Source organism: Scyliorhinus canicula, chromosome 10 (genome assembly GCF_902713615.1).
Source record: "Scyliorhinus canicula chromosome 10, sScyCan1.1, whole genome shotgun sequence".
NCBI classification, from domain to species: domain Eukaryota; kingdom Metazoa; phylum Chordata; class Chondrichthyes; order Carcharhiniformes; family Scyliorhinidae; genus Scyliorhinus; species Scyliorhinus canicula.
The window spans coordinates 187,322,539-187,350,045 of record NC_052155.1 but is presented as its reverse complement, the minus strand read 5'-3'; the positions used below and the strand labels follow the sequence as shown (position 1 = coordinate 187,350,045).

The window sequence follows — 27,507 nt, the reverse complement described above, 5'->3', positions numbered from 1 at the left end:
AATCTGCTCATCTGAAATGGTTTCCAGTTTCAGAATCAATTTTTTTTTTATTTAAAGAGCTTAATAGAAACTCCTGGACTTATACCTGTTGTTTTGTTTCACTGACCAAGATACGACAGGTGCAAATTGTGTTTCCCGAGCCTCCACCATCTCAAATCATTTCTATGGAAAGTCAGTCCCTTGGATTTTACCAGGGAGAAAAAAAACCCAAGCTTTCATCAAATAGTTTTATTGTACAGTGATTAGCAGTTGAACATTAACTCAAAAAGAATATTTTTTTAATATACAGGCCAGAGCGATCTCTCTGCCACACTCAGTCAAACAGCCAAACCTTGCCTGCCCATTTCATGTTCTGTTCAAGCCATTTTAGGGCAGAGGAATATTCCAAACTGAAAACCTCTTCTTTCGCGATGTTGACTGTCGTGTGTTTTATCTGAAGTTTGGGTTCTGATTTTCGAGCAGCTGCCAGCAATCTGTCCACCGCTGCTGGGTAATCGTCATTGGTCGGCTGACTCTTTTCATCGTCATACCTTTAAAAAAAAGAAATCCAAATTAAAAGGCATCAGAAAAAACTCCCCAACAGAGTAGTAAATCGTGGAAACGTGATTGAAATGGAGTGGACTTGAACCTTCTCAGTACAATCTGCAGTGACTGCTTGGAAACACTGGGACTCTGAATGTTACTTGCATTCGTAACCAGGAACATTTCAATCGCCAACAACATTTCCACTTCCGACAGGAAGGACGGGACTGGGAGCAGTTTGCGGTACAGGTTTTCCTCAACTGGCGGATAACATCCACTGGACAAGGCTTCTGCAAAAATAAATCAGAATTCCAGTATTTATTTTTTTTCCCACTCTTGACCGGGGGCCAAAATTTATCCCACAACCAACATCACAAGCTTGCTGCGCACCAAATTCTCTGTAAGGCATGGAGATGTCTAGTGATGCCTTTCTTTGTACTTACCATTCATACTCACTATCCTGAAGCACATCCCGGTCAGAAAGGATTCACACAGTAACGGAAGTAGAAGACTTTTATTTTCTATTCATTCATGGGATGTGGGCATCGCTGGCTGGGCCAAGCATTTTTATTGCCCACCCCCAATTTCCCCATTGAACTATGTGACTTGCTCGGTCATTTCTGATAGCAGTCAAGAGTCAACCACATCCCACAGAAAAGAAAATACAACTAGGTAATCATTTCACAGGGAAATGAGAAATACAAGGTGGAGTAAATATTTCATTCTAACATTGAACAATCAAGCTGAAGCCCTAACTAAACTAAATAGACAATTGTAAATACGTGCTCTGGCCACAGTGGTGTTTGTAACGTGTGTATGGGGCGGGGAAGAACGGGACGGCCACAATGAGAGGGACGACACTGGCTGTAAATATACGTGTTGGTTTCCATTTTTCTTTTGCCGTGGTTTTGTAACTTACAAATTGTTGAATATAAAATATGAAAATCCAATGAAAACATTTTTTAAAAAAATATTACGGACAATCAAAACCGAATGGTCCTGGCCAACGAGCAAATTTCTATCTACTTTCTGACACAGATATGAAAGTTTGCATGAGTGGAAAGGTAGAACGTACTCTTATACTGTTTCCTTGCTTTCGACCACAAACAGGACCTGCCCAAAGCTGTAATTAAGTTTCTTACAGCCAAAGAGTTTACAGGAATGCTGGCCGACCTCATAAACTTCACTGTGTCAATCGATACCCCAAGACAATTATTCTGGATGCACTCGAGCAGAAGATTGTTGAAAATAGTGACATACGGAGAGAGATCCATGGTGCCTGCGAACACCAAAAATAAAATCAATAACTTCTGCTACAGGAGAACGGAAAATGTTTAACTTTACACCTCTTAGTAAGTTGATGCTTTTCTTTTCTCAAAATAATTCAACTACAGCAAGCTTGAAAAGAAAATACATCAAACAATAGTGTGAAGAATTACCAGAAGCACCTCCAATCCCTGGACTTCCAGCCAGTCTTCATCTCTGACCCATCACCATTACAAGTTCAAGATGAGCAATAATTACTTTTATTTGGTTGCAAGGAAGCATTCCAGTAGAATATTGGGTGATCTTTTGTTATGCAACATTCCAATTTTGATGTATCCCTCCTCCCAGGTGCCAGTGATTCCATCTACAGAAATATAACTGATACCAGTCAGCCAGGAGGCTTCCTGATAAGTGCTTTGGTGACTGCAAGGAATGATCCCATGATTGCTATCTCACTTGGTATTCAGTTTCTACAGCCAGCTTTTCTCCCCACGCAATGTTTCCTTACAATGAGCTCGATGAGGGAGGCAGTGGCGTAGTGTATTGTCACTGGAATAGTAAACCAGAGACCCAGAGTATTGCTCTGGGGACCCAGGTTCAAATCCCAACACGGAAGCTGGTGAGATTTGAATTAATGAGAACCATGAAACCATTGTTGATGGTCATAAAAACCCATCTGGTTCACTAATGTCCTTTAGGGAAGGAAATCTGCCGTCCTTACCTCATCTGGCCTACATGTGACTCCAGACCCATAGCAATGCGGTTGACTAACTTTCCCCTCAAGGGGCAATTAGGAATGGGCAATTAGGAATGGCACAGCCTGCAACACCCACTTCCCATGAACAAATGTTTTTTTTAAAAAAGGGCTATATTTGACTAGTACTACCCGTCGATGTAACTAGTTATTCTTAATAAAAAATATTACAGGCAGACTTCGCACCCAAGGGGGAACAGAACAACTGAGCTTCATCTCATCGGCACTGGACATCCACAAATTTCACAACAGGGGACACTCCAAACATGACTGTGAATCCTGTTTATTAATTAATTTGATCCTGGTAAGATTAGGAATCATTGACCAAGACGGTGGGTGGGCCATCTTCTTGAACCGCTGCAGTCTGACTCTCAGTGGTGGATTTGATACAGCTGCAGGGTCTCTGTTAAATATAATATCCACAGACTATGGCCTTTCTCTGACTTGTTATAGCTGTGCCTTTTCCTTGGGCGTCTAGACTAGCCAGGCTGTAACTTGGCAGATGCTGCTCTTAAACAGGTCTGTGGCCTGGCCAGAATCGGATAAATTGACTAACAAAAGCTTTTGTCCACTTTTATTTTCAACATATTTATTTCTTAAATACTTCTGTACATTAATTCTAAGAACATTGCAGATGGGGATGAAAAAGGATGTTTGACTGGACAGGCGAGGCTAGAGGTTGGAGATAGTGTGACAAAACCTCCAGGAAAATATATCCAATTAAGAGTCGGAAACTCTTAAGCCATGTGTGAATTAAAAATGTTCAATGCCGGATGAAACTAGTACGAATAAAATATATTCTAGAAAGATCACCTTTTTCTAGACCAATACAAAATTCAGAGACATACTAACTACAGATATTATTGTAAATTACTGTACTGTTCCCAAAATCAGTGCAATGCCAGGTTGCTTCTACAGCACTTACCATTTATGCTCTGGAATCTCGGCAAATGTTGCAGAACTTCCAGTGTTTCACAATACATGCTATTCTTCAGAGCTGCATCAGCGAGGCTGAACAGAAAATTGTGTCGATTGAGAACATCTAGTTTGTCACAGGGCCATTCTGGGCTACTGATTATCCAGCCAGATTCTGAGAGTTAAAAATAATTCAGAGTAAAACAAAAAAGAGGAGGTTGTGTCTGGATCATTTCAGCGGAAGCAAAGTCGCGATTTCTGACTTAATTTTTTACAAAGACCCATTAAAAGTTGCAGCAGTGGCTCTTGAAGTCCATCAGTGATCTGCGAGGGTTCTCATGGTGGTGCACGTGCGGGTCCAAAACGCAAGTCACTGGCCCACAACGCCTTAGCCAAGGACACAAGAGACAAGGCAGAACCCTCATCCTCACCACTTACCTGGAGCCACACAGCCAGACCGGTTCCCACATGTGCGACATGGGTCATCGGAAGTATGACCCATGTCTTGGATAAATGTGAAAATGTCTACACTTTTGATTCTGGCATGCATTATGTAAATTAACAACAAAAACAAAAAGCACATCAGTTTATTAAATTTAGCAGAGAAAAAGCATTGGAATTTTTATACTTTCCACAAGTTCCCATTAAACCAGATGACTTTTTCCAGGTGTGAAGCAAAGCTGACAGGCAGTCCGGGAGGTCTTTTGCCCCAACTAAGTGGATCACGGATTTCATTTCTATCATTTCCTGGACTTCCTTTCAGATGGCAGCTCCTCAGGATCCAGCCATTCACACCTCATCTCAGTCACTGTCAAATCTGTTTCTGCCACCCTCAAGATCATCATAACTTTCTGTATAAAAATACTCATTTACTCTCCTGGTACTTTTGTCAATTATTTCCACCAGTGAAGGTGGACACAGGTAATGTTTTTGCCTGCGTATCTGTAAATAATGTATCTCAAAGATTAACATACAAATTTTAATGAAACTATCACAGCTGTCAAAACGGGAGCAGAGTTTTCCCAAGTAGGTTGTTGGATATGGATTGGCCTGCATGTCCTTGGTAAAATGGGAGCTCTTAATTTTTACCAGCTTTGTAGCTACAGAGCATCAACCAGGTGGGGAAAAGTGTCATGGAACAGCTGCGTAATTGGGATGGCACGGTAGCACAGTAGTTAGCACTGTTGCTTCACAGCGCCAGGGTCCCAGGTTCCATTCCTGGATTGGGTCACTGCCTGTGCAGAGTCTGCACGTTCTCCCCGTGTCTGCGTGGGTTTCCTCCCACAAGTTCTGAAAGACGTGCTTTTAGTTGAAGTGGACATTCTGAATTCTCCCTCTGTGTACCCGAACAGGCGGCGGAATGTGGCGGCTAGGGGCTTTTCACTAACTTCATTGCAGTGTTAATGTAAGCCTACTTGTGACAATAAAGATAATATTATTAATAACGTTTGTGGAGGAGGTACATGCTCCGAGTGTCCTTTTTAGTCATATTAAATCCGTGTCCCCAACAGGGTTAAAAGGCTTAAGGCTTTACTGGGGTATAGAAGATTACAAAATGATCTAATCGAGAGGTTTGTGATGGTTAGAGGAGTTGGGCCGAGAGAGGGGGGGGGGGGGGGGGGGGGGGGGTTAGACTATTCAGGGATTATGCCGGGAACTCTCTTCAAAAGCATTGTTGACCTGACAATTTAATAAACGGGGTTGACAGATTATTGATGGGCAAGAATACTGAGGGTTACAGAACCAGGACGGAAGATGGACTTAAGGTACAGATCACTAACTGAACTAATGGACAGTAAGAAGTATTACAACACCAGGTTAAAGTCCAACAGGTTTGTTTCAAATTACTAGCTTTCGGAGCACTGCTCCTTCCTCAGGTGACTCAGGTGACCTGAGGAAGGAGCAGTGCTCCGAAAGCTCGTGATTTGAAACAAACCTGTTGAACTTTAATCTGGTGTTGTAAAACTTCTTACTGTTCCCACCCCAGTCCAACACCAGCATCTCCACATCATGAACTAATGCAATAATGGAGCAGGCTTGAGGGGCTGAATGGCCTCCTCCTATCCCTATGATTGTGATGAAAGAGGGGTTTAAAGGCATTGATAAGGCAGGAGTGTATACAGGAAAATTAGATAAATACACGCAGCAGAGGTAAATAAATTGCAATAGCATTGGTTTGGACTGCTCCAGCACACTGGCCCGAGTGGTTTCGATTGTTGTAAATGTCATGCTTCAGTGATCGAAGCTGGTACCAGCTAAATCATGAGCTAGCTATTTTCCCCCTGGTCTATTAATAAGAACAGAAAGATTAAAACTCAAGTGAAACATTAGAGACATTCTTCTTAGGTTTGTTCCAGATTGTCGAGGTTACCCGACTGCTTAAAGTACAAATTTTCGCAGAAACAACACGCAATGGCCATGGAGATTACAGAAATTCTCATTTTCTCCACAAAATTACAGCAATTCCTGAGATTTGTGCAGAACTGAAAATTCCTAGAAATGACCATGTCCATAGTACAAGTGTTACAGAAAATAATCGTTACAAGTAAATGTTTCAGAGTTTGACAGTGATAAACAACAGCTTAACAACTAAATGTCTTAGGCGTTTGATTAAATTATGAAATACCTCTCAATAGCCAAAGTGCTTTGCTCACACATCCCACTTTGAGAAAGATTTCTCCAGCAACATTAATGATCTGACATCTTGATACAGCAAATTCACTCACAAGGCCCTTCAATACTGTGAAATTCACTGGAAGTTCCTGCAACGTGTCCAGCACTTTTCTCGCCTGCTCAATACACAAAATTTTCACACAATTCAGTTATGGTTCGACACACAAATTGAAATCCAAAACACTTCCAAATCTAAACAAGCAGCAAGCAAAATACTGCAGATGCAGGAAATTGAAAATAAAAACAGAAAATTCTGGAACACCAGCGGAGAGAGAAACAGATCAAGTGCGGAATCCTCCCAAGCCCCTGCCAGCAGGTTCGATGGCGCCCAGCAGGGGGGGGGGGGGGGGGGGGGGGGGGGGGGGCGGCAAGTTCAGTGGAAGGCCCAAAAGTCACTTTCAGCCAGCATGTATTTACAGCACTGGTGCCCACCATTCTGGATCGAGAAATCTGTTGGGATGCCAGATATAACTTATTTGCACCCCTGTGACTTAAGATGCAGGTGAAGGCCTGGCCACCCACACCTGATTCTCTGCAGCACCAGCAGGAAAACACATCTGAAACAGCTTGGCGTGCAGACATCGCAATTCACCTGAACGATGCTCGGGACTGCCTCTGGAGTACAGGACAGAGGCCACAGGCAACGCTGGAGCCCGTAACACCACGGCAGTGGGTCAGAGGAGCATCTTCAGGTGGATCTTCCAGATTTGGTGTCCTGGAGTGAGTCCATCTTCCAGCCTCAGTGTGCTCCCGGAGTTCCATCTTCAGTTTCAGGAAGTCCATCTTCTTTCTTCAATAGTGGGTCAGTGAGTCCGTGATGTTGGGTGCCTGGTCAACATGATGCCCGAACAGGATGGCAGACTACGCTCCATCAGGCCTGCCCCACCACGGAATATGGCGTATGACACCCGGTTGCATAATTAACAAGTTCTTAGCTGGAAGATTTTACGTGTTTTCCCATCAGTGGGATACATTGCACATTCCTGCCCGCCAAGGGATTTAGTCCCATGGGAGAATTCTGCTCAACATATTTAAAATCGATGAACTATTGTCCAGTCAGGAAAGGAAAAACAGCTTTTATACAAGTGCAGAGTCAGGAAAAAGGCTTTTGGTGGGATGTGAAATAGCAACGAGAATAAAATAACTATGACTACAACAGGTTGCTGTTTATTACACTCCCTTTGCAGCACAATTGACTGCTACAGCACAACAGTTGCTACATATACCGTGGGACAGAGATCATGAAACGGTGCCATATAAAATATAAAAATTCAAACTCTTAACATCCATTCATTAATCCTCTTGTGCAAAGACTGAACATTACATCTAACTTTCCTCCACATCCTTTGTCAGGGAATTGAAAACCCAGTTCCTTTTCATCCTTAATAGTGAATCAAATCATCCCAACATGGCCAAATCCAATTTTAGTCCTTCTTTACCTATTAGAATTCCTGACTTCAATTTGGATCTCAAATGGAGATCTCGTATTTTGTTCACTGACATAGTTTTAAGCTTCCTTTTCTCTTAAGTTCCAGAGATGTTTATATCAGTCAAGAAACAGTCAAGAAAGCGCAACAACGTCCCTACTTCCTACTGAAGCTAAAGAAATTTGGCATGTCTGCATCAACGCTCACAAACCTCTACAGATAGAGAGCATCACAGCCTGGTATGGCAAGTGCTCGGTCCATGATCGCAAGAAACTGCAGTGTGTGAACTCAGCCCAACGCATCACACAAGCTTGCCACCCCCACATTGATTCTGTCTATACCTCCCGCTGCCTCAGGAAGGCAGGCAGCATTATCAGAGACCCCTCCCACCTTCTTCCAGACCCTTCCATCAGGCATAAGGTACAGAAGTCTGAAAACTCGCACATCCATAAGAACAGCTTCTTCCCCACAGCTACAAGACTCCTCAATGACTACCCTCGGACTGATCTGTTCCCTGTAAGAACACTATTCACGACACCCTATGCTGCTCTTGCTAATGTATTTGCTTTGTTTGGCCCCTTGTTCCGCACTGTAACCAATCACTGTTTCGTCGATTGACCATTTGTCAATGTTCTCTGTTGATTATTCTTGTGTCTACTATGTACGTACTGTGTACATTCCTCGGCCGCAGAAAAATACTTTTCACTGTACTTCGGTACATGTGGCAATAAATCAAATCCCTGCTACCAGACTGCTGAATACAGCTCATATATAGGATGAAGCATCTTGCCAGCCCGCAGAACAAGTCTTTATTAGATGGTCAAACCTTTGCTTGCCTCAGTTTCTCCCTCCGATTTAAAAAAAAAATAAACAAGACAATGGTTAAAGTTGACTTTGGTTATTCAACAAGTAATCATTGCAAATTAAGTCAGTTAGAATGGAGACATTCCAGTGATAATGTGAGTTAGACAATGGGTAAATAATTTTATTAAAATAATACACAAAGCCATTTGACAATAACCATCAACCAGTGCAAAGTGTGGGAATAAGAAAAGTTCCCTTGGAGGGTAGTGAACACGAATGTCAACAAGCGGGGCAGCACGGTGGAGCAGTGGTTAGCATTGCTGCCTCACGGCGCCGAGGTCCCAGGTTCGATCCCGGCTCTGGGTCACTGCCCATCTGGACTTTGATGATGAAAATGACAGAGGACAAAAACAAGAGAGAGAGTGAAGATGCAAAGAAAATAGATAGGCAAATTCTGAAAATAAATGGGATTCACTATTTTCCATCGAGATGGACAGGCCTCAAAATTACCTTTCTCCACTGCTCACTTTTATAGTATGCAACAATCACAGAGGTTCCAATCCTAACGAGCAATTTCTTGACCAGACCATTTGTGTGCGGCTTTTGCCAAACTGAAAAACAAAGCACGATGGGAAAAATTTGAATTACATTTTGTGTTTCAATAAGTCAGTCTGCACTCACTTTACTACTACCCACCCAACTTCCTGGTGTCATCATCTGTAGTAATGGTTTTATGTCAACATTTAATAATTGAAACTTTCAATGTAAATATTTGCTTGTCACAGGGCAGTTGTCGGTCTCCCACCTCTGCTGGCGGGCGTTTCATCAATCTCATTAACCAGCTATACATCATCGGCACTTTTCGTTCTCCTTCTACCTATCGCAAACCATATATCCAAAAATAATTTTCCATTCTTAACTGGAAAACTGCTCTTGAAGTGCAAGGGTAGGATTCCCTTCAAGGCTTCCCTAATACATTGAGAAAGACACGGTTATTTGATACCTTGGTTAGTTTATGGGTAGCTTTGCAGTTTAGGCGCTGGACTAGCAATCCAGAGGTTAGGAGTGCAAATTCCGCCAAGGCAAGTTCTGAAACGGAATTCAATAAATCTGGTCATTTGTGGTGATCCAACACCACAAACAACCATGAAATCTATCAGATCGTCATGAAACCCCAACTACCCTTCAAGGATATGAGCCTTCCACTCCTACCTGGGTCTGGGGGACCTGCAATTGACCTTAATTGCACCAAGGTATGGGATATATTGTCTGCCAATTGCAGTCCCCCTCTCAAGAAAAACAAAAGCGCTATTTAAAAGGCTTTGATTAAAGTTAACAGGGAGCCAGTAAGCAAATCCTGCTTCTGCACCATCAACCCGCTTTGTAGTTTATTTTGTTCCCCCAAACCTCTCCAACGAGCACCTTTCAGTTTATAGCCCCAAAGCATTGCCATTCCCTTAGTCCGGCAGGTCATCAACAGCCACAATACATTTCATCGCAATTGTTCCCCAGCCCAATCATTGGAGACATTTCCTTTCCCAATTTAACACCCTCCCTGACTCCACTCTATCTTCCCCATGACTTTCCCAGGCACGAGGCACAAGGACACACGAGACTGAAATGCAGGGACACAATGGGCAGACACCGAAATAGTGGAAACAATGATGAATGTAACACATCGAATGACATAAGGAGAGAAAAAGACAGTGGCAATGATACAGGAGGCACAGAGGGACAAATGGGGGAGAGAGAGGAGAATGAATTTGGAGACACACACATAATAAGCATGGGAGCACCATGCAAAAATTCTAAACTGCATTATAGTGGCATTACATGTGATGTCAGCATTCCGAAGTTATAAGCCAGTAACCAAGAGCATCCGATAACTTTGCCCTAATGCTTGTTAAATGAACCACACCTGCTTTTGCAAATTCGCAGAAGGGCACCGTAGCTCCATGATCCTCGCTTTTCACAAGAATAACAGCAATGCACTTGGCAATTCTGTGAAGTTCACTTTTAGTATCATCATTCCAGTGTAAGTTCTGAAAGAAAGCTCCCATCTTGTTCCATTCTCCTTTTTCTTTATATTGCTGCAAAGTAGAGAAAGATCAAAAACCAGAATTATCAAGACACCCTTCCCTTATCGAAGACACAAACATGCATGGGGTAGGCCAGGAAGAATTGTGCTGAACAGGATGGTTTTTGCTGGGGTGGTATTACAGTGGGCTTCAGTTAAGAAAAGACTTGCATCATGTGGTATATTCCATGGCATCAGGACATTCCAAAGAGCTTTACGAAGTACTTTTGAAATGCAGCCATCGTTGTAATGTGGGAAACGGAGCCGCAAATTTGAGCACAGCAAGATCCCACAAACAGCACTGCAATAATGACTAGGTAAATCGGGTTTTTATATGGAGGGGGGATAAATATTGGCCAGCTCATTGGAAAGGACTCCCCTGCTCTTCCTGAGACAGGATCTTCTACACCCAAAGAAGGGCAGAGAGAGAGCCTCAGTTTAATGTCACAAGATCAAAGATGGCACCTCTGACAGTGCAACACTCCCTCAGTACTGCACTGGAGTGTCAGACTAGGTTCTGTGACTAGGTTCTGTAGTCAATTGTTCGGAGTGGGGCTCAAGTCCAAAGTCTTTCTTACTCACAAGGGAAGAGGGGGTCAAGGCTGACACCACCAGGGAAGGAACGGGGAATAGATTAACAGTCTGCTGTCATGGTCTTGGTGCACATTTATACATTGAACTTGGAACCACAGCCCAGAATAAACCAGCATTGAAATTAGTGTAAAGCCACCAGGATTCAGCAGCATTGGAAAAGCAAATGTCAAGATCTGAAACATCCAAACTCTTAGCTCGATAGAAATCTCTCCAGAATGATTTGTGCTGCTAAATCTAAGATTTCCAAACCATTGTTCCCAGTTATAATTATTAATTAAACACAAAGAAAAGTATATGGGAGAATTTTTAATTCAAAATACTAATGTTGTCCTGGAAGATTTATATAATCTTTCACTGGAAACCTACCATTTTGAAACAGTCAGCCTGCACGTTTATATGATGGTCTCCAGTTTTGGGTATCTTTAATTTAGCGTAAAGCCCAAAGAACACTGAGACGATGGGAGAGATTTTCCTGAAGTGGCAGCAGTTTGAGGGGACAAGGCGAAATGAAAGCTGGCAGAATGGGTTGTGCAGGTTTCCCTTGGTGCTGTAGAATGTGATGACTGTTTCATGGGCAAAGCTGGGCAGCATACAGCACTGGTAGCAGATGGGGTTGGACAGCCTCATCCATTACAAGTAACAGAAGTAGGTATTAGTGTCCATGGTATGCAAGTTATAAAGTTTAGATACATTGTTATAGGACATAGAAACTGCTGGGCTTCTAGTAGCGGTGGGCACCACAATGGATTAGAGAGCTTCATCATCCCCCAAAACAAAATGAGATAATTTTCCTTTTAAGATGTTGTCTTTTGTTACTGTGCATCTCTAAAGGACTATCACTTCAATTTAATTTGTTAATTGGTCTATTTGAAGTTGTACGGAGTTAGAAACTGCTGGGACGCTGGGGTAGTATATTAGCATTCTGCAAATAAGCCATCAACAAATTACAAAGGACATGAATAAAATTGCAGAATTTGCAAATGAAATTTAACAGAGATAAAGAGATAAACGTGAGGTAGTTAGGTTTGGTGGAATGAACAACACGTATTAATTAAAGGTGCAAGTCTGGGTGAAGGTGGAGGAACATAAGGAACCGAGAGTACAAATACATCAATCATTAAATGCTGCGCCACAGATCAGCAAGGACATTAAAAAGAAAACCAGGTACGGGAGGGAGAATTGAAAAATATGCAAGTTATGCCAAACCTGTATTGGACCTTGGTTAGACCACAGCTAGAGTACTGCCTGTAGTTCTGGTCATTATTATATTATAAAAAGGATGTAGAGGCACTGGAGAGTGTGCTGAGAAAATTTACACAGATTATATTAGAAATGCGTGGGTTTACATATCAGGAAAGGATCGACAGGCTGGGTCTCACTGAGGCAGCCGATGGATACCTAATAAGAGGCATTTAAAATTCTGAAAGGTTTTGATAAGAGTGTAAATAGACAGAATGCTTCCTCTTGTGGTGAAGAACTGGAAGCCATTAATGCAAGACAGACACTAAGGAATCCACAGGGAATTTACTCACTATCAAAGTAGTAAGTTGAAGCTATCAAAGAAAGTAGTTGAAGCAAATACATTAATATATTTAAGGGACAGCTAAGATGAGCATAGGAGGCAAAGGGAAAGAGGATTACAGTGATAGATTTAGGTAAGGAGAGATGGAAGGAGGTTCAAGATGAAGAATGAACTGGTTCGGTCGAATGGGCTGTTTCTGTGCCCCGTGTAATTCAAACAAACGGTTCTGCGTTACTCCAGTGAGGGGTATGACATGAAACTCTTTCAAATTGAATACACGAGGACAACCTCAGTCATTTCCAACAGTGTGATACTGGACTCAAAACGTTAACTCTGGTTTCTCTCCACAAATTAAGGGCAGCACGGTAGCATAGCAGTTAGCACAATTGCTTCACAGCTCCAGGGTCCAGGTTCGATTCCCGGCTTGGGTCACTGTCTGTGCAGAGTCTGCACGTTCTCCCCGTGTGTGTGTGGGTTTCCTCCGGGTGCTCTGGTTTCCTTCCACAGTCCAAAGATGTGCAGGCTAGGTGGATTGGCCATGATAAATTGCCCTTAGTGTTGGGTGGGGTTACCGGGTTTGGGGATAGGGTGGAGGTATGGGCTTGGGTAGGGTGCTCTTTCAAAAGAGCCGGTGCAGACTCGATAGGCCGAATGGCCTCCTTCTGCACTGTAAATTCTATGAAATGCTGCTCGACCTGCAGAATTGTTCCAGTAGTTTATTTTATTCTTTCAGATCGCCAATATCCGCAGTATTTTGCTTTCAGCCCACTGAATAATTAGTTATGCAGCAGCTTTCCAGCAAGCTGAGCTGCTTAAATTGGAAAGAGCTTCCTTAGAACTTGCAAGTGATAGGTCATAGAAATGTTGACAATAGGAGCAGCAAAGGGCGGCACGGTGGTTAGCACTGCTGCCTCACGGCACTGAGGACCCGGGTTCAATCCCGGCCCAGGGTCACTGTCCGTGTAGAGTTTGCACATTCTCCCCGAGTCTGTGTGGGTCTCACCCCCACAACCTAAAGATGTGCAGGGTAGGTGGATTGGCCACACTAAATTTGCCCCTTAATTGGAAAAAATTGGGTGCTTCAAATAAAAAAATAGGAGCAGCAGTCGGCCATTTGACCCTTTGAGCCTGCTCCACCATTCAATATGATCATAGTTAATTGTCTATCACAGCAACATACTCCCGCACTCTCCCCACACCCCTTGACACCCTCAGAGTCTAGAAAACTATCTATTTCTTTAAATATATTTAGTGACGTAGCCTCCACACAGGCTAATCCAGCTCTCATAGTGCTGAGAAAGGAAAGAATCTTAAATTGATAACAGGATTTGCGAGTGCCATTTTTCTTTTGAGAAGCAAGATACCATAAAGCCTATCTCAATTCTCCCAAAGAATGTGATGCCAGATTCCCCACAGTGCACAACACAAGAGGCTACAGTAATAACGTGCGTATGCAAGAATAAAATAAAGCAAACTGGAGAACTCAAATGAGAATAAGATTCTCTCTCTTTTTGTCACCGTGCAATTGTAGCAGGGAAGCTGAAGCGGAGAAAGCAATGCAGCTCACATGATCGACACCACTAGCCAACAACAAGAACAAACCAATAAACTCTGCCACACAGCCAAGCAGACAGTGAATGAACAGCATTAACAGCTCCAGGCACTAACAAATTAAGTGGGTCAAATTGGGCAAGAATTAATTCATAAGACCACGGGACACTGCAACGCACCAATAAATCAATTGAGTGGCAGACACAGCAACCAATTAATTACCAAATGGAGCAGTCAATTAAGGATCCTGAGACCTGTGGCACAACAATGGCAGCGGACACACATTAATAAATTAATGGGGGGGGGAAGCTGGCACAGCCAGTAATCAAACTAGTGGAGCACCAGTAAAATATTCATACAGCAGCAGGGACAGCAATACATTCACAAATTAAATGCAGCAGGCACTTGTGCATTAATACTCCTTTCCTACCTTGGCCGCTGCTGCTTCCTGCCGCTAAGCGACTTGAGCCGGTTTCACCGGCCGTTTACTTTTCAAAACGTTATGACCGATTATCATACAATTGCCAACTGTAAAGATGAGTTAAAGAGAAAAGTAAGCGCCACTTTCACCTTAAATTATTTTTCACAGGCACTTAACCAGTTAATACCAGGCATTTGTACAATACAATAGCCAGTTTAAATGTTTTAAAACATGATTATGTTTTAAAGATGCTTAGCAGTATTAATGTAAGATTAAGGATAGTAAAGCATCGGGAGGGGGGTGACTGGTAGAGAGGGTCATGATGCAGTGAACAGTGTTGATGGGGGTGGATGAAGTCGGCATCAAAATCAAAGGTGGGGGTGGGGGGGGAGAAAGAGAAGACGGTGGCCTTGGGGTAGTGCCACTATATTAGCAGTACGGAGGTCCAGGCTAATGCTCTGGAGATATGGGTTCAAATCCCACCATGACGGCAGGTAGAATTTAAATTAATAACTGAGGAGACTACAGGTGGCCTCGGAGGGAGACCTCTGTCGATCTCAGCTGGGAAGACCAGGCTTCAAACTGCTCCACTTCCGACTGGCCTGCAGTTGTCTGGCGGATAGGTAACAGCAAGGGCACCGTCAGAGTGGCAGGAATGGGATGAGGAATGCTGCCATCTCGAGAGGACAGCAGGCCCGTGCTTCACAGAGCCAGGGTCACTCTGCTCCATTGAGGCGGGGTCACTCTCTTCGGGCAGCACCTCGGCAATCCTAGTACCTTGTTGAAGAAGCGATTAACATACTGCTATCATTCTCTGGAAGTTCTTCTGGAGGCAGCAGTCTGAGCTTCAGCTGCAGCACTCAGACCGTTGATAGGAGGTGTGTGCTGTCTTCTCACACCACCAATTGGGCTCCTTACTGGTGGTTGGAGCTGACAAACTAGTGCAGGTAATGTTGGCTGCATGCAGCGATTGCAGAAAGCAGAAAACCGCATGCATATGCCATTTGCAAGTTAATTATACACTATGATCCCACAGCACTGAGGGTGGCTAGAACGCAGACTGCCCTCTGGGTGGGGGACTTCACTGTCCATTACCAAGAGTGGTTTGGTTGCACCAGTGCTGCCCAAGCCCAAAAGGACATGGCTGCTGGACTGGGTCTGCGGCAGGTAGTGAGGGAACCAGCAAGACAGAAAACATACTTGACTCATCCTCACCAATCTGCCCATGACAGTATCATAGAAGCGACCACCGCACAGTCCTTGTGGAGACAAAGTGCCGTCTTCACATTGAGGATACCCTCCATGTTGTTTGGCACTAAAAAAAGTCGCCATAGTCCCAGGTGACCGGAGGCTGCTTTCCCTTTTTACAGGGAGAGCTGACTAGTGGTGATTTAACCAGAGGATCGCCACACCTCAGGTGAGGGGCAAGGTTGAGAAGGCCGGACCTTCAGCCGGTACAGGTGTAGCACCATCACCATACTAAATGGGCAGCACGGTAGTATTGTGGATAGCACAATCGCTTCATAGCTCCAGGGTCCCAGGTTCGATTCCGGCTTGGGTCACTGTCTGTGCGGAGTCTGCATATCCTCCCCGTGTGTGCGTGCGTTTCCTCCGGGTGCTCCGGTTTCCTCCCGCAGTCCAAAGATGTGCAAGTTAGGTGGATTGGACATGATAAATTGCCCTTAGTGTCCAAAATTGCCCTGTGTGTTGGGTGGGGTTACTGGGTTATGGGGATAGGGTGGAGGTGTTAACCTTAGGTAGGGTGCTCTTTCCAGGGGCCGGTGCAGACTCGACGGGCCGAATGGCCTCCTTCTGCACTGTAAATTCTATGATCTATGATCTAAATGGGACAGATCTAGCAACTTAAGATTAGGCATCCATAAAACGCTGTGGGCCATCAGCAGCAGAGATGTACTCAACCACAATCTATAACCTCAGATCCCCAGTCTATCATTACCACCAAGCCACAAGATTACTCCGGAGTGCAGGGGGACATGCCAGGAACAGCACCAGGCATACCTAGATGAGGTGTCAACCTGGTAAAGCCACAATACAGGACTAGCTGTGTGCCAAACAGGAAAGCTGCATGCGATAGAGTTAAGTGAACCCATAACCAAAGAATCAGATCTAAGCTCTGAAGACCTGCCACAGCCAGCCGTGAATGGTGGTGGACAATTAAAACAAAACTCACTGGAGGAAGAGGAGGGTCCACAGATACCTCGATCCTCAATGCTGGGTAGCCCAGCACATCTGTGCGAAAGATAAAGCTGAAGCATTTGCAACAATCTTCAGCCAGAAGTGGCGAGTGGATGACCTATCTCTGCCTCCTCCGGAGGTCCCCAGCATCAGATGCCAGTCTTCAGCTCCTCATATCAAGAAACGGCTGAAAGCACTGGGTACTGCAAAGGTCATAGGGCCTGACAATATCCCACAACAGTACTGTAGACTTGTGCTTCACAACCTGCCGCACTGCTAGCCAAGCTGTTCCAGTACAGCTACAGCATCGGCACCTACCCAGCAATGTGGAAAATTACCCAGCTATGTTCTGTACACAAGAAACAGGACAAATCCAACCCGGCCAATTACTGCCCCATTAGTGTACTCTCGATCATCAGTAAAGTGATAGATGGAGTCATCAATAGCACTAACTATCAAGCAGCACTTACTTTGCCATTACCGGCTCACGGACACTCAGTTTGGGTTCTGCCAGGGTCACTCCACTCCTGACCTCAGAATCATAATTTACAATGTTGAAGGAGGCCATTCGGCTCATCGAGTCTGTACCGACCCTTGGAAAGAGCACCCTACCCAAGCCCATGCCTCCACCCTTTCCCCGTAACACCTAACCTTTTGTACACTAAAGGGCAATTTAGCATGGCCAATCCACCGAACCTGCACTTCTTTGGACAGTGAGAGGAAACCAGAGCACCCAGAGGAAACCCCCGCAGACACGGGGAGAATGTGCAGACTCCGCACAGACCGTCTCCTGCGGCTGTAATTGAATCTGGAACTCTAGAGCAGTGAGGCAGCAGTGCTAACCACTGTGCCACCCTCATCACAGCCTTGGTTCAAATATGGACAAAAAAGAGCTGAACTCCAGAGGTGAGGTGCGAGTGACTGCCATTGACATAAAGGCAGCATTTGATGGAGTATGGCATCAAAGAGCCCCAACAAAACTGGAGTCAATGGGAATCAAGGGGAAACCCATCTGTTGGTTGCAGTCATACTTGGCACAAAGGAAGGTGGCTGTGGTGGTTGTACATCCATCATCTCAGTCCTGGGAAACCAACACTGGAGTTCCTAACGGTAGTGTTCTAGGCTTAACCATCTTTAGCTGCTAAACCAATACCTTCTTTCCATCAGGTGGTCAGAATTGGGGATGTTCACTGATGACTGCAGTCCATGCACCAATGCAGCAAGACCTGGACAATATCCAGGTTGAGAGGTGGCAAGTAACATTCAGACCACACAAGTGGCAGGCACTGGCCATCTCCAATCAGAGAGAATCGAACTATCACCCTTTCACATTCCCATCACTGAATCCCCTCAACATCCTGGGGTTACCATTGACCAGAAACTGAACTGGACCCAGACATATAAATACTGTAGCTACAAGGGCAGGTCGGAGGCTAGGAATCCTGTGGTAATTAACTCACCACCCTACTCCCCAAAGCATGTCCATAATCCACATGGCACAAGTCAGGAGTGTGATGGAATACTCTCCACTTGCCTGGATGGGTGCAGCTCCAACAACACTCCAGAAGCTCAACACCATCCAGGACAAGGCAGCCCGCTTGAATGGCACCCTATCCACAAATATTCACTCTCGCCATAACCGATGCTCAGTAGCAGTCGTGTGTACCATCTGAAAGATCCACTGCGGGAACAAACCAAGGCTCCTTAGGCAGCATTTTCCAAAGTCACAACCGCTATCAACTAGGAGGACAAGGGCAGCAAACACCTGGGAAACCACCGCCTGGAAGTTCCACTCCAAAATCACTCAACATCCTGACAAAAATATAACACCGTTCCTTCACTGTCGCTGGGTCAAAATCCTGGAATTCCATCCCTAACAGAACTGTGGATCTAGCTACACCTCAGACTATAGTGGCTCAAGGCGGTGGCTCACCAGCTTCTCAAGGGAACTTGTGATGGACAACAAATGCTGGCCTAGCCAGCAACGCCTGCATCCCATAAATGAATTTTTAAAGACACCCATTTTCTCTCTTTATACTTTCACTGCCCATTTTAACAGGTGTAAAGCCTAGAAATCAAGTTGAAAGCACCGCAGCTCAAATAAATGTTTCCATATGAACTCAAAAATGAAAGTAACTGCAAACAGAATGAGGAAGACTTCCCAAAACAGCACAGCAGGAGGTCACCAACCCACAGCTAGCGAGGAAAAGGAGGGGACGGTGAGTATCCACAGAAAGTAGCAGGATTTCAAAAAGACAATAACCTCAGTACTACTCAACAATGCTAGGTCTTTAATATTGCTGCTCCGATAATGGTTGTGATGGTAAATACACAGACATGGTATGGGAGGGGAAGGATTTCGATTCCTGGAGCACTGGTATGAAATTAGAAACAGTGCAGGAAATTCCCACGGGTAGATAGATGAACAATGCTTGCTTGATACCCACCATACAGACAAACAGTAACTCCACTATAAGTGGTCAAAAGGAGAGATCAGAGTGACGGTTTGTAATAATGGAAAGTCTAATAGTCAGAGGAGCAGACAGTCAATTGTGCAATGTGTAAAAAGGTGTCCCAAATGGGTACGGAAATCCTTGAAAAGGGAGAAGAATCAGCCACAAAACACAGCTCGTAAATGAAGTGGTGGCCAGGGAAAAGTTGGATACAGTTTCTGCAAAAAATCTCAAGTTAGGGGAATGATTAAGGAGGAAGATGTCAGCAATATTCGAAGGATCTCTAGCTGATTCATCACTAGCCCAAGCAAGAACAGCCAATTTTGGGAGGTAAATACACGGTCACTTATATGGGGAAGGGCTTAGATTCCTGAAGCCGTGATGAGCTGTGTCAGTATAACTGCCTGCACTTGACTAGAACGGGAACCTTTATCCTTATGGAGAGATTATTTCAAGCTGTGAGGGAAGAAGTAAACTAAAATGGCACATACAAGCAATAGGAGTAGACTGAAACGGCAAAGTAAAATTTAGACCTAGAAAATAAAAAAGGAATAGGTTAAACTGCACAATACGGGAAAGAAATCAGGAAAAGGAGATAAAAGAAAATAGCAAAGTTGGACTAATCTAAACAGGAGGCAAGGGGCGCGAGATTGGACTTAGTTCATGTGGAGGAAATAATTAACATAGATTTGAGAGGTGAAGTGGTCAGAGCATTGTAACATCCTGCGATCTGTTGTGTAACATAACATCCTCAGACTTAATGTGAGCAACACTAGTGGATACTTGCCGGCATAAGTATAACAATTATTTATCTCCCATTTTAAATTCTATTGAGATGCACCATGATGTCACTAGAGCCCATGTCAGAATTATGGATGTTCCCTGTTCCAAGCATGCTCTCCTAACCTCGGCCAGGATGTGCTGATATTCCCTCAAACAGAATTTGGAATCAGAATACAAAAGCTCCACTGTTTTGGAGGTCTGCCTGGTTGACTGATTCTACACAAGGACATTTTTGTTCATGTGACTGCCCTTTAAGAGTTTGTTTAAGACCTGCTTGCCTTCCAACTTTAAGCCTCACTTTCGAATGGTTAGTGGGAAACGACTTATTGCAGGCACATTTCTAAGACAGAAACAAGTATTAAAGATTATTTCTCCAAAAACTCAAAAGATGTGTTAGGGGTTTGACAAGACCACTTTTCTCATTGTGTGCAGCAAAGCAGTTTGAAACAAAAAAAAAACATCGCAAGTGAGAGAGGTAATGCTGGTGAACTTGAGGCAACAAGATTGCAATGAAGTCTAGGTCAGAGGGAAGCAGAGAGAAATAAAGTAGCCCTTTTAAATAGAAAACCTGCTCCTGCTTACCAGCACGCATTTGAGAACCTCTGAATGGCCACCAAGTTGGTTCCAAGCTAGGGTTGCCAACTCTCGGGGGACATACACTTGGGAGGGTTCATCACATGACCTCTCATGTCAGATTCCCCCCACACGGCCAAATAGCCTTTTTGCTTCCCTCATCTCCCTCAAAATTTTGTAACCATCAAAAGGAATGGAAGCTTTTCAATGCCCTGATGATCACTCTCCGTGGATTTTGCTCACAGCAATGACATGGATATTCACCGTTAACTCCACCAGCTCAATCCTGGAGTTGGTAACACTGGTTTCCAGCAGAAGGGTCTATTTATATCAGAATTTTCTGATGAAAGCCTTTATACCCACAAGCCCAAAACACTTGCCCAGAATATTTGCATAAATAGCAGCAGATTCAAGAACACTTTGATTTAAAAACAGAAAAAAAAAAATCTAGACACCTCTATTTCAGCTATTGCAAAATTGAAGTCAAACAGCTCTTCCGGTTCTGCTTGATGAGAAAGTAACCTGGAAGAGAAAAAAAACATCTTTCAAAGGGGAATTGAATATATACTTAAGAGTAATATTAGTGTTATGGGAATGAGCAGGGAGAGTGGGAGAGTGGGACGAGGCAAGTTTGTTTTTTTTGGGGTTTTTTTTTAAAAACACAGAGGGTAGTGGGTGCCTGGAACTCGCTGCCGGTGGAGGTGGTGGAAGCAGGGACGATAGTGATGTTTAAGGGGCATCTTGACAAATACATGAATAGGATGGGAACAGAGGGATACGGACCCAGGAAGTGCAGAAGATTGTAGTTTAGTCGGGCAGCATGGCGGCACGGGCTTGGAGGGCCGAAGGGCCTGTTCCTGTGCTGTACTTTTCTTTGTTCTTTGTTCTAATTGGATGGCTCTTTCAAAAGAGTCAGTTCAGGCAGCATTGCCAAATAGCCTCCTTCTGTACTATAGTATTCTACGGAAGTCTGAAATGTTTTAAGTCACAACAGTTTTGAAAGTCACTGGCAAATCTTGGGTTGCCAGTTATCTGGTGATGCTAGCAAGGTCGCTGTGGCACCAAATCCCCCCAAGACAGTATTTTTGATTGATCCTGGAAAATAGCATTTCTTATCACAGATAGATAAATACATTTATATTGATATATCTGTCCCTCCCCAACCTTCTCAGGATGTGATATGGACAGCAACAAATAAAAATACATTTATCTCTCCTCTCCACTTCACAGAACGCGGCCATTCGGCTCATTGCGTCTGCATCAGCTTTATGAATGAGTCATTCATGTAATACCATTCGTTCACATTCCGGAGTTGTGTTGATATCAAATATTAAATTTGATTTTTAAGAAAAAGGCAGTTTCAACTGTTCAAACAAAGGCACAGTCGTAAAATGGCTGCCAGAGGTCACCTGACACGTCTGCAACTGCAAGTTGGTCAAGTGTCTGGACGTTTCTAACGTGGACTGTAATTAAGGCGTGCGTGGGCAATCTTCCTGTTTCACACCTGCCGACTTTATGATTACTTAACACACCTGCGAAAGATTACAGTCAACTCTTGCCATTCATGGGCACCCTTCCCATGAATCCTTGCAAAGTGTGAAATTGTGAACGGCGAACATGCGCTTGCTCAGAGTTGGCACACCCACAGTGTGCGCTTTCTGCATGGGAAAGGTGAGAGATTAACATTCTAAATCACAGATTGAATGAGGTTTGGGTCCACAAACCGGGATTACATGTGCAACTACATTCGCATGAATAAACAAATTCAGGATAAGAGGGGGTCATAAACGATGGAGTTGACTGTACTTCAAAGATAGATGGAAACTTAAAATGGCTGCCATCATTTGCATCACTGCAATAGCTCTATCTCTTTTGTCAGACTGTTGACAATGACCACCTTAGAGATGTTTATCTATTTCCTCATTCATTATATGGGAAAATGGGTCACTCAGAAGTGATGGCTTAGACATTAAAATATTAATTCCTGGGCCATAACACAATAACCAAGATGTGTTCAGGCATAAGCTAATCAATTTACCTTCTGTGAAATACTCATTACACAGTGGAATGAGGGGTCATATGATCAGGATCACCATTTTGTAATGTTTGTGAGAAAACATTGATTAGTAAGTTTGTGGACTACACCAAGGTCGGTGGAATTGCAGATAGTGATGAGGACTGTCAGAGGATACAGCAGGATTTAGATCATTTGGAGACTTGAGCGGAGAGATGGCAGAGGGAGTTTAATCTGGACAAATGTGAGGTAATGTATTTTGGAAGGTCTAATACAGGTAGGGAATATACAGTGAATGGTAGAACCCTCAAGAGTATTGACAGTCAGAGAGATCTAAGTGTACAGGTCCACAGGTCACTGAAAGGGGCAACACAGGTGGAGAAGGTAGTCAAGAAGGCATACGGCATGCTTGCCATCATTGGCCAGGGCATTGAGTATAAGAATTGGCAAGTCATGTTGCAGCTGTATAGAACCTTAGTTAGGCCACACTTGGGAGTATAGTGTTCAATTCTGGTCGCCACACTACAAGAATGTGGAGGCTTTAGAGAGGGTGCAGAAGAGATTTACAAGGATGTTGCCTGGTATGGAGGGCATTAGCTATGAGGAGAGGTTGAATAAACTTGGTTTGTTCTCACTGGAACAATAGAGGTTGAGGGGTGACCTGAAAGAGGTCTACAAATTTATGAGGGGCATATACAGAGTGGATAGTCAGATACTTTTTCCCAGGGTAGAGGGGTCAATTACTAGGGGGCATAGGTTTACAGTGCGAGGGGCAAGGTTTAGAGGCGATATATGAGGCAAGTGTTTTATACAGAGGGTAGTGGGTGCCTGGAACTCGCTGCGGAGGTGGTGATGGAAGCAGGGACGATCATGACATACAAAGGGCATCTTATAGAGGAATATGGACCCCGGAAGTGTCGAAGATTTTAGTTTAGAAGGGCAGCATGGTCGGCGCAGGCTTGGAGGGCCGAAGGGCCTGTTCCTGTGCTGTACTTTTCTTTTTTCTTTGTTCATTGCTTGCTCTGGAGCAGTGTAAAAAGTAACATCTGAACTATCTCCTCCCACGACTATAGCTTTAAAAACTGCCTCAGCCATGAATATCGTAACGGTCAGTGCACCTTACTTGCCATTTCTTGTTTAACATTTGGCCAAAGAGTCATCTCCTCTACTTTGTCATTTGTATTTCTGAGCGCTTGTGTGTGTTGTGAAATCGGGATGTGGGTTTATCTTTTAAAATATTTTAATATCTTTACCTAGGGGGTTTTTTAAGCACAAAATCCAGCCCCTTACTTGTTTAAACTCACAAAAGCCAGGCTGAGTGCTCTGCCATCGACACGCAAACAATCAAGTCCATACATGGGCACATTCGCCCTTATAAATTGCAACAAAAAAAAACTCTGTTAAGAGGAGGAAATCCTTGCACACATTCTCAGCTGGCCATAACATCCGAATGGTCCCCATAACCCGGCACATTATTCCTTTTCAGAAAAGTGTAATCCCCTTTGGAATGCCTTGACTGAACCTGCCTCTACCACTCTCAGGTAGTACATTCCAGACCTTAACTACTCGCTGCACGAAAAAGTTTTTCCTCTTGTTGCTTTTGCTTCCTTTACCAATTACTTTAAATCTGTGCCCTCTCCCGATCTCACTCCTTTCACGAGTCGGAACAGTTTCTTTCCATCTACTCAGTCCAGGCCCTGCTGGTTTGGAATACCTCTATCAAATCTCTTTTCAAGGAAAACAGTGTTAACTTCTCCAATCTATCCTCGTGACTAACGTTCCTCATACCAGGAAGAATTTTTGCGCATCTTTTCAGCACTCCTCCACATCCTTCCTATAGTGTGATGCACAGACGTGGATATAATCCTCCAGCTGACGCGAACTAGTTATACAAGTTCAACATAACCTCCATGCTCTTGTATTCGATGCCCCTATTAATAAGGCCTAGGATATTGTAGGGTTTAACCATGCTCTCAACCTGTTCTGGCACTGTCAATGTCTTTTGCATATATACACCCAGGACCCTCTCGTCATGCACCCACTTTAGAATTGAAATAGAAATTCAAATGAGCCATTTATTTTTCATGAACCAATGGTACATGCCTAGTAAACCTTCAAAGTTTAGGCAGCACGGTGGCGCAGTGGTTAGCACTGCAGTCCCAGGTTCGATCCCGGCTCTGGGTCACTGCCCGTGTGGAGTTTGCACATTCTCCCCATGTTTGTGTGGGTTTCGCCCCCACAACACAAAGCAAGGTAGGTGGATTGAACACGTTAAATTGCCCCTTCATTGGAAACATTGAATTGGGTACTCAAATTTATTTTTTAAAAGTAATCCTTCAAAATGTTCAAACAAACATTTGTGGGCAGCACCGTAGCATGGTGGTTAGCATAAATGCTTCACAGCTCCAGGGTCCCAGGTTCGGTTCCCGGCTGGGTCACTCTCTGTGCGGAGTCTGCACGTCCTCCCCGTGTGTGCGTGGGTTTCCTCCGGGTTCTCTGGTTTCCTCCCACAGTCCAAAGATGTGCGGTTAGGTGGATTGGCCATGCTAAATTGCCCTTAGTGTCCTTAAAAAAGTAAGGTTGGGTTACGGGTATAGGGTGGATATGTGGGGTTGAGTAGGGTGATCATTGCTCAGCACAACATCGAGGGCTGAAGGGCCTGTTCTGTGCTGTACTGTTCTATGTTCTATGTTCTCAAACCCACATGTACCAATCCTGCCATCATACATGTTACTTAAAAACACCAGAGCAAACTCTCGGCTTACAACTTTTAACCGTACAAGCTAACAGAAGAACAAAATTTGCAGCTCCTTACCTGGGTTTAAGCGCCATGATGAAATGTATTTCTTGTTGAGAGACCGGCAGTTGATTCAGCAGATGTATCATGTAATTAAACTGATCCAACTGGAACTTAAGTCCCACTTCTGCAAGCTGGAAAAGTTCACAAATTACTCCTATACGAAACGTCTCGAATACATTTAAATTTTAGCACACCTGCAATTGATCATGGATAAAATACCAGCAGTTAACCCTACCTTACAGGTTATCTCTATAAGATTGGGAATCATGGCCTTCAAGTCAGTGGATGCCACGAGGTCAAATACATTCAGTAAAATGTCGCCTTCTGGCTGGAAGAGGAAATATTTTTCATATATTTAGTGGCATTCTGTTAACTGCATATTTCGATATAAAGGATAAGGGACAGTTATCTGCCGTGATGCGAGAATCTGGGATTGTTCCCTTTAGAACAGAGGTTAAAGGAGAGTTTTGATGAGGTGTTCAAAACTATGAAGGTTCTTGATAAAAGTAAGTAACAAGAAACTCTCAGATAGAACCTTCCATAACCACTTGGCTGTTCGTTTTTCTGACTTTCCAATCATTAGTCTCTACTGATCATCGCATTTTAATTCTTCCCACTCTTCAATTCTCTCTCAACACATCTTCAGCTCTTTCCCTCTGCATCCCGTGTACTTTATCCAGCCAGCTGCAGTCACCTGACTCTAATTCTCTCTTGCTATATTCTGTACATCTCCCAGCCATGCCATGCATACGAGGGGCTACAGGAAAATACGGCGGGATTAGAAGGTGGAATATTTAAGTAAGGATCTATTGATACTTCTTTGTTGGGAAGGGAAGGCAAGAACGAACTCGATACAATTTTCAAAGACTGGGGCAATATTGGTCTACATGTTCTTCAATGTCTGAAAGCGGTTTCAGAATTGTGGCCCATGTTTCAAGATCCTGGCAGTAAGATATTAAAGGAAATGTGTTCCAGCAGAATGGCCAGAGAAGCTTCTCAGAAACTGACAACTGCGTCAAAATCAGAGAACTGAAAATGCACAGTTTTTAAAAGGAAACAAGTTGCCAATCGAACATCTAGGGCCCAATTCTCCAGAAAGTGGGGTAGTGAGCAGGAATCGCCGGGAGCTTCCCAGCGATCAGCCCAGTGAGGCCGGTAACGACCAATTCAACGTTAATTGGTCCACTTAACGAGGCCTCACGGGCTTCTCACCGCAAATTAAGGCTCACCAGCAGATTCGCCAGGAGCGCACTTGCTAGCCCCCCACTAACAAGGTCGAGCAGCACTTAAGCAGAGCTTGCTCAGCCAACCCCAGCCAGCTCGCAACAATGGCACTGGAGACCAGCCCCGTCGGGGACGATGACCTGGGGAGCTGCAAGACGCAGGAGGGATGTTCTGTTCCCCCGAAGGTCCCGGAGAGTCAGCCATAGGGCAGCCAGTGCTGCCTGGGACGAGGTGGCGATGGCTGTGAGCGGCAGTAGTGTGACCAGGAGGAATCCTCACCATCTTCGAGGAGCGTGCTGAGGACAGGACGGTCACCAATGCGGAGGCTGGCGGCAGCGATGAACCACCAGGAGGACTTGACAAACGTGAGCTATCATTGCCTTACTGACTGATCCATCCCTCCTAATGACCACATGTCCATTCTCCTGCAGGTCCTTCAGCCAACAGCGCCGGCCTCCCAGGAGAATTAGAGGATGCCACCATAATAGTTGTGGCACAGCTGTCATCCACATCTCCACCAGCGCAGATACACGCACTTCAGTGGAAATGTTAGTGGTCAGGCTTCTGGGGCACAATCTGATGAGCACCATACTGCTAATGTACAACAGGTGGCTGCAGGAACTCCTAGGAAAGACAGCAGTCCGACTGCTGCTCGATCCCATGATCCAGCTGGGTCCCAGCCTGATGCTGAGCCTGTGGAACAGGATTACCCGAAGCTGTTGGAGACATTAGGGAGCGTCCAGGATATTGAGAGAAACATCAACGAAACCCCAGCAGGTCCATAGCAACTTGGAGGAGTCCCAGAGGCTACAGGCACAGGAGATGTTGCTGGCAACGCCTGACATTGAGGTCAACACTGCTAGGTTGGTGACCGCAGTGGAGAGTTTGGTGCATGACGTTGGCACCATGATTGAAGGTGTCCAAGGCTTTGCGCAGTC

At 44.4% G+C, this 27,507-nt stretch overlaps 1 protein-coding gene across 8 annotated transcripts in view; it reads right to left on the bottom strand.

The window, feature by feature from the left end:
* Nucleotides 1-213: 213 nt before the first annotated feature.
* topaz1 (testis and ovary specific PAZ domain containing 1) overlaps nt 214-27,507 on the bottom strand; it is a 71,370-nt gene continuing 44,076 nt past the window's right edge. For all 8 annotated transcript variants that reach the window (XM_038810356.1, XM_038810354.1, XM_038810351.1 and 5 more), the window contains 10 exons: nt 25,581-25,673; nt 25,361-25,476; nt 20,987-21,053; nt 10,280-10,451; nt 8,872-8,972; nt 6,084-6,246; nt 3,468-3,632; nt 1,598-1,801; nt 629-812; nt 214-530 (listed from right to left, as the gene is read on the bottom strand). In XM_038810356.1, the coding sequence (XP_038666284.1) occupies nt 314-530; nt 629-812; nt 1,598-1,801; nt 3,468-3,632; nt 6,084-6,246; nt 8,872-8,972; nt 10,280-10,451; nt 20,987-21,053; nt 25,361-25,476; nt 25,581-25,673 (1,482 nt within the window). In that variant the 3' untranslated portion in view covers nt 214-313. The remainder of the gene's footprint in view (nt 531-628; nt 813-1,597; nt 1,802-3,467; nt 3,633-6,083; nt 6,247-8,871; nt 8,973-10,279; nt 10,452-20,986; nt 21,054-25,360; nt 25,477-25,580; nt 25,674-27,507) is intronic.